At 44.4% G+C, this 7925-nt stretch overlaps 1 protein-coding gene across 7 annotated transcripts in view; it reads left to right on the forward strand.

Annotated features, from left to right (window-relative positions):
* The window catches only part of WNK2 (WNK lysine deficient protein kinase 2), a 309344-nt gene that overhangs the window by 162820 nt on the left and 138599 nt on the right, over nucleotides 1-7925 (forward strand). For all 7 annotated transcript variants that reach the window (XM_019505037.1, XM_019505038.1, XM_019505039.1 and 4 more), the window contains exons 5-6: nucleotides 5800-5888; nucleotides 6721-6940. In XM_019505037.1, coding sequence (XP_019360582.1) covers nucleotides 5800-5888; nucleotides 6721-6940 — 309 coding nt within the window. The remainder of the gene's footprint in view (nucleotides 1-5799; nucleotides 5889-6720; nucleotides 6941-7925) is intronic.

The raw sequence follows: 7925 nt of genomic DNA on the forward strand, positions 1-7925 counted from the left end.
CCTTCCTGTCCCCTGCTGCCCCCCCCCCCCCCCGTTCTGTCAGCTTGCGGTTCCTAGCTGCATGGCTGGGACCTCACGGCATAGCAGGAGCCAGTTCGGCCCAGTTCCTGGCTGGCTTCTGCTGCACTGCACGGTCTGGCCATGCAGCCAAGAACCTGGCAGGGCCAGGATGGGTCCAGCTGCACCAGTTATCTTGTTCTCCACCCCCATCCCCCAGGTTCTTATCTAAATTTCAACTCTCAGGCAGAGGGAGGGTAGGGGAACAGCCATCTGGTCTCTAGCCAGAAGCCTCTGCTGAGCGGGAACTTCAGTTGGAGGTGGGGCAGGGCAAGATGGGCCTTGCTGCTGCTACTGCCATGGCTCCTCTTGCCACTGGTGCCTTCTCAGCTTTAGACAGGCAGCCACCAGCAGGTAATAACTTAATTTATAATAATATTTTCTTGAATTTTAGAGGGGCCCCATGGACTAGATAGAATGGTCTGCCCCAATTTAATCAGAGATGATCCTGCCTTGAGCAGGGGATTGGACTAGATAATTTCATGAGGTCCCTTCCAGCTCTGCTTTCCTATAATCTCCGGCCTGTAGTCAGTAGTGCTACATCTCAGTTACAGGCAGCTGCCCATCATGACCTTGAGAAGAGAACTGCCTCTCAGCTTCAAATTAGACTGGGAGTCTTTCAAAAAAATCAATAGCTTAGTTGTCTTTGTGTTTAGTGCACAAAGGCCAGTGTTCTGGAAATGGAGGAAGGGAGATAAGCAATAACCTGTGATTATATGAGAAGGGTGAGGTGGGAGAATAAGTACGAGTGCAAGTAATCTGTTAGCCATTTTGCATTGGTTTATTCTTAAGGTCATCTTTTTAAAAGGGTAGAGATGGACTTGTATTAAAATCCTTACTTTAATAAGGAAAGGCAATGATTTATTTTACATGCTTTTTTATCTCTCAGTTTCACGAGAGAGTCTAGCAAAGATGTGAAACCTTTTTTAAAGAGGGTAATGCCTGAGCCGTGATCCAAACCATAATATTATGTATCAGTTTGGCATATCCTTTTAATATGAACAAATATCTCTAGACTAATATTAAGATTCAGATTTCTGTAATCAAAGAAGTGATTCCCTCTGGAGTGCTTTTGTTCTACCTGAACAGAAAATTCTTTGTCACTTCTGCCTGGTCAGAACTTCAGGAGACTGCTATTTTGTATGCCTGTTCTGTGACTTCAATTTTCATGAAATACTTTTCTTAATCTTCTGACTTTTAAGGCACAAGTGAAAGATTCCACCTCACTTGAAAGGCAAATCACAATCTGAATTAGAAAATCTACATAGCATCAGACTTTTAACATAAGAAAAGTTTAGCACTGGGGTGTTTGGAAGAACTTGAAGGAGATAAATGTCCAACCTTCAGTGAAATTTGATAACTGGATTTAAGGCACATATTGAGCAAGTCCTTCAAGTCATCCTGATGTTGGTTGTACCCCAGTTGTTTGACTGTCAGAATCAAATGCAGGAATTTCTTCAGTTGTGTGCTGCCTATTTAAAAGGCAGTGTAGCATGTGATGTTTCCAGAAGTCCAGTCATCTGACTTCCTTATCTAGCACAATGCTATTATTCTTTTAAGGTGGAATTTTAAAATGAGATGGTGTTAAGTACCTAACTTCCATTGAATCTTGGCCTTCATTTAGTGCTTCCTTTTTAGGTAAGCTGTAAAGTTACACTGAATTTGCCCCTGTGACATCAAAGTAAATATTCATATCCTTAAGTACCTTGCTAAATTGGGACCTAAATGCAGAAGCCTTTGTTCATGAGACCTGTTTTGTCCAGTTTTCATTCAAGAGATAGAGAGAGAGAATTTTGTCTTGGCTTCATTTGACAAATGGAAAGGATATCTTCTTCTACAGAAACTTTGGGGTTATGTAACTGATCTTGTCCTTGAAAAAGTGATTTATAGAAATGTTCTTATTGGGCTGAATGGGAACAAGCTGGCAGTGGTATAAACTGAGTACCTGTTAACTAGGGCTGTGTGAAGCTTTGGTAGCCAATTAGATTCGGAGGAGATTCAGCCTGATTTCAGGGACTGAATCTCTGAATCTGAATCAAATCGGGAGACTGACTTTAAAAAGTCGGCAATTAAAAGCTCTGAATGGATTTGGAAAAGATTTGGTTGATTTGGGGATTCACCCGTAGACTAACCTGGCAGCTGCCTCTAGCTGGTAAGTCTGTTGGGGTTGGGACAGGGAAGATGGAAGGGCCGTGGGGGAGGGAAAGATTGGGGCTGGAACAAACTGCCCAGCTGGAGCAGGGGGTGCATGACTTGGGGAGAGGGGTGGTGGGGTGCAGGATGTGGGCCCTGCAGTGCTGGGAGTGGGGGCTCTTCCCTGCTGCTGCCTGCCCAGCTGGGGTGGGGGGAGGTAGGATGTGGGTGTGGCTCGCTCCAGGCAGAAGGCCACAAGTGGCAGCAGGGCATAGCCCCTGCTCCCAGAGCTGCCCACATCCCATGCTTGCTGTGCTGGCTGGCAAGTGGTAACAGGGCAGAGCCCCTGCTCCCGGTGCTGGTGGGGGTGCAGCAGTGCTGGGAGTAGGGATTATGCCCTGCTGCTGCCCAGAGTGAGCCACTCCTGCATCACCCCCCCACCCCACCCCACCCCGCATTCTGGCTGGGCAAGCAGCAGCAGGGCATAGCCCCCCCTGCTCCCCCCACCAGGGCTGAGGCAGGCATAGCCAGAGGAGCTGTGGGAGAAGCCCCCATGGCTGCCCTGCCTGGCCTCATCCCCCACCCAGCCCAGCCTCCTGGCACTTAAAAATGCCCAGCAGTCACCAGCTCTGGCAGCAGTGATAAGGGCTGCTGGGTGCCCCCCATGCAGTGGGGGGGGGGGGCAGCAGCAATCACCCCGCTCCAGCTTGGCACCTGTGTGGCAGTTGCCCCATGGCACAGGTGCAGTGCAGCTTGGCAGGGCAATGCACACTGTCTCAGGACCTGGGGTGGTTCCACCTGTCAGCAGGAACCTGGCACCACTCAGCCCCAGTGGCCCTAGTTCCAGACAGCACAACGCCCTGCCGAGCCATACTGCACCTGCGCCATGTGAGTTGCTGCGCCTGGGTTGGGGCAATCTCTGCTGCCCCATGTTGCGTGGGGAGGGGCTCTGCCACGAGTGCCCAGAGGCCCCAGTTGCCGCTGCTGCAGCTGGTGTGTGCAGGGCTTTCTCTCTTATATTAAAAGTGCTGGGAGGCTGGGTCAGGCAGGGAATGAGGCCAGGCAGGGTAGCCATGGGGGCTTCTCCTTCAGCTCCCCACTGTCCGGGGAGAGGCAAAGCACAGCCGAAGGAGCTGTAGGAGAACCTGCAGCCACCCAGCTGTGCCTGCCTCTCCCTGGGCCATCCAAATTTGGTGCTGAATCTCTAATTCTGATTCAGCCGAATCAGATGGGGACAGCGATTCGAATCACGGAATAGTCCTCGGAATAGTCTGAACTGAATACTTCCTTATTTGCACAGGACTACTGTTAACCACAATTTTCCTGATTTTTGACAAGGGCAATAGTTGGCTGGCCTGGCTTCCTTAGCTGTCACTTGTGGTAATACCTATCCTTACCTGGTTTCACTTGTGCTTGGTTTGCTTAACTATCATCTTTATCAAGAGTTACCTGCCTGTGTAGTTGGTTGCTGACTATCTTATGCAGCCTACCTGGTGTTTGTACTAATTATTCTCACCTGGCATTACATTGTGCAATTACTTGATGGAAAGACACAAGATGGGTATACAGACTTTTGACTTGGATTTTTTTCATACAAGAGTGTCTAAATACTGGCAAGAGGATATTGTTTTTGGATGAAGTGTCTGGAGCTTATTTCATTTATGTTGCACTGGCTGGTGAAGCTGGTCCCTTTTATAAGAACATAAGAAGTGCCATACTGGGTCAATGGCCAGTGGTCCACCTAGCCCAGTATCCTATCTCTCGCAGTGGTAAAGTTGATGCTAGCCAGGGTGAGCATCATACTAGATAGATCTAAAGTAATCTATCTGTATTCAATACTCTCACCATTTATTGCATTAGAGATGCCAGAAAAAAACATTTTCAGTCGTTCTCTTCAATAACCATTAGTAGGTCTGTCATCCATAAACTTATTCAGTCCCTTTTTGAACCTGGCTATGCTGTCTGCCTCCACTTCCTGTGGCAATGAACTCCACAAATTAACTAAGTTTTGTAATTCAAAAAAAAAATCCCTTGATAGTTTTGAACTTGTCACCTACTAACTTCAGCAAGTGCCCCTTAATTCTAGTAGTCTGGAACTTGGTGAATAATAGTTCCTTGTTCACTTGGTCCACACCCTTCATGATTTTATAGATGGTTATTGGGCCTGTGCGAAGCATGAAGTGTATGATTTGGATTTGGCAGATTCAGATTTGGGACAGTGATTTGATTTGGTAATTCAAATCACTGCCTTGATTCGATTTTTGGCACAGATTTGGATTTGGCACCAATTCAGCTGTAGAGGCTTCAGATTTGATTTGGACCTTTTAAAGGTCCTCCCAATTTGATTCAGCATTTCGGCCACTGAATCAGGCCTAATCTCCTTCAAATTGAATCAGCTGCCGAAGCTTCGCACAGCCCTAATGTTTATCATAGTCCTCCTCAGCCTTCTCCTTTCCAAATTGAAGAGTCCTAGCCTTTTTAGTCTTTCCTGGTATGGCAACTGCTCCAAACCCCTGATCATTTTGGTTGCCCTTCTCTGTACCTTTTCTAATTCTGCTGCATCTTTTTTGAAATGTGGGGACCAGAACTGCATGCAGTAATTATCAGCAAACAGGTGAGGAGGATTTATGACTACCCATAGGTTTTTTTTCTGTTATCTGTCTTCTTGTCACACCCCCCTCCTTGGCTGAGGAACTTACAGAATCTTTTTACATTTATACTGTCTTTCAGAGCTCTCTTAGTAGAGTGTTTTGTTATTTTATGCTTTCCACTTTAGAGGCAGGTTATCACTTTGGCTCTTTTTCTTACTGCATTGCTGAACAGATTTTTTTCTTAAAAGGCAGCTTTCTTTGTTTAGATGGTCTAAATCCAGAAGGGAAAGGTATTCAAAGAAAGAATTTAAGCTGTTGGATACTAATGTATCTTGTATTGCATCAGTTCAGATTTCCCCCGCTTCTCTGAATACCTATGCAAACTTTCTCCAGAAAGCTATATATCCTTAACTGGTGGAAAATGTATGAACAACTATGCAAAGTTTGAGCAGATTCTTATTTCCCTTCCCTTTTCTCAAATCAAGATGACTTTTGAGGATAGCTTTCAGAGTGCTATATTGAATTTATGGGCTTGTTTCCAAGCCTGGAGAGAGGGAGTCTGCTTCTGAGCCATCTTGCCAATTTAGCTACCTGAAAAAATATATATTTTTGTGCCATTTAGTACTTTGAGAGGTTAATACATCATTTAAATTCTTAAATTAAAATGGAATCAACTCGGGTTAAAAACATTTTGAGAATTTAGATTCTTGTTCCTTAGATGTTGGCTGCAAAGTCCACAGTGGGTATAAAAGCATGTTTGTCAAATGTTCATAGTAAATACCAGGGGGATTTTTCATGATGAATTGCAGAGTGGAATGCACAAACTATAATCGGGTTACTTCAAACTACAATATTAATCAGAAATTCTATACCTTTTTAAATACTCAATAAACACTTAAAACTGAAAGAAGTGGTTACCTTGGGTTTTGACTTTATGGCACAGTAAATTATGTAGCAAGTTTGTAGGAGTTTTAAATTGCATTGTCTAAATTGTGTGTTTTCCTTTTTTTTTCTTTAGGGTATCAAGCCAGCAAGTTTTGAAAAAGTTACTGATCCTGAAATTAAGGAGATAATTGGGGAGTGCATTTGCAAAAATAAAGAAGAAAGGTTTGTTTCAAACTTTTAATCTCAGAGCTTTTTGAGGACATAAAACATCTAACTCTGATTTGAATTACAATGTAATATAGTACATAAAACCTTACTCAGTAAATCTTCCAATAAGCACAGTAACTTGGGGATTATACTAGAGTACATAGATGACTGGTAGGGGGTGCACGTGCCCCACCCGATGGGGCCGGTGCTCCCCAGCCCCCCTGACAGCTAGCACCAACGCTGTTGTCAGGGGGAGCACCAACCCTGCCAAGACCACTGCTGCTGTTGGCTTCTGCGGGTGCCCCCCCCCGATTCAGGAGGCACCAGTCACTCATGCTGGATTGTAAATTATTAGGATGCCATCCATTGTCATTTGAATACTTCTCATGATGGAGATTGTCCTGTGTCCCTCTAGTTGCTTCAGTGATTGATTAGTCTCACTATTCTTTGAAAAAGAAACCATGGTTTATTTGTAGCTTCAGCTAGATCTTGTTGCACCTGTCTCCACTAGATTAAAGAGTCCTTTAGGACTTGATACCCTCCTCTCAAAAAGATACTTGAGGAACATTCCTAGTGGGAATTCCCCCTCACCTGTATTGATTTGAAACTCCACATATAAAGGTAATTTGGGCAGAAACTGCATCTTTGCTCCCACGTACTTTTTTTTGAACAGTTGAGTGAATGCATAAGAGTTATTAAGAGTGCAGGAGTCCTATGGCTGTTTGCTAGGGTTGCTGTTGCTAATAATCCTGTGTGTGTAGTGTCCTTTCTTTGTCACAGGTGTTTAGCTGGAGGTGTTTAAAGTATGCAGTATTTAATATTCTTTTTGGATATCCATTTGTTGCAGATATGAAATTAAAGACTTATTAAGCCATGCCTTTTTTGCTGAAGATACAGGGGTAAGAGTGGAACTTGCAGAAGAAGACCATGGTAGGAAATCCTCTATTGCCTTAAGACTCTGGGTAGAAGATCCTAAGAAACTGAAAGGAAAACCCAAAGATAATGGAGCCATTGAGTTTACTTTTGATCTGGAGAAGGAAACTCCTGATGATGTTGCACAAGAAATGGTATAATAAACTTCTCCTGACAAAAATAAATGTGTGTGTGTGTGTGTGTGTGTGTGTGGTACATAAATGTCAAAGGACAGCAGGAACAAACCTGGTAAAGTAAATTTAATTTAAAAGGTTCAACTCCGAAAAAAGGATGAGGGTAGGTTTTTTTCAAATGTGTGCTAGAAGAAAATTAAAGTAGTAAAAATGTAAAGCTTATTGTCCTGTAGTAGGGACAGGCCAATTAAACTATTAAGTATCTCTGATTTATTCTCATCTATTAGATTGGGGTGGCTGAAGATAGGCTCAGATTCTTGGCCTGGAAGAATTTGAACAAGAAATATAGTTTAAAATGTGGGTTGTCAACCGGGGATACTTGGGAAGGCCCTAGGGGGTATGCGCGGGTGAGTGGGCAGGGACGGAGCGCTGTCACCCACCATCCTGTGCCACTGCCTCCCAGGAGCAGGGGCGGGGCGAGGGCAGTAGCACTCTTCTGCGGGCCGCACAGGGGTTGCCCGGCCAGCTGGACATGGGGGAGCTCTCGCGTAGCAGTCACCTCCACCACCCTGAGCTGCTGCTGCTCCACAGCCAGCTGTTGCACCTTCCCCCCTCCCCCCACCCCCCTGCGTCCAGCCAGTGGGGGTACACTTACTAAAAAAAGGTTGAAAACCCCTGGCTTATAAGAAGATATTGAGCTGTTATCATAAACTGGTAACATGGTTTGAAGCATAGTTGGTGGCAGAAGGTTTGGAGCTTTATTTTGTTTTCATGTTTTCTTTTGTTTTTTAAAGAACAGTAAAGGCTAACAGTGAATTTGTATGTTGTCTTTAAACTTTGTGGTCTGTGTGTTTGGGAAACTCTTTTATCTTCCAATATTGCAACATAATTCTTAGTGATATTTTGTTTAGGAAGTCTACATTCTACCTTTGTTGAATTGCTGTGTTTTTTCCAACCAATTTACTATTAGACAGAACTGTGGAAACCAAAAAAAAAAAAAAAAAAA

This window comes from Gavialis gangeticus, unplaced genomic scaffold (assembly GCF_001723915.1).
Source record: "Gavialis gangeticus isolate Ggan-Ray unplaced genomic scaffold, GavGan_comp1, whole genome shotgun sequence".
NCBI classification, from domain to species: domain Eukaryota; kingdom Metazoa; phylum Chordata; order Crocodylia; family Gavialidae; genus Gavialis; species Gavialis gangeticus.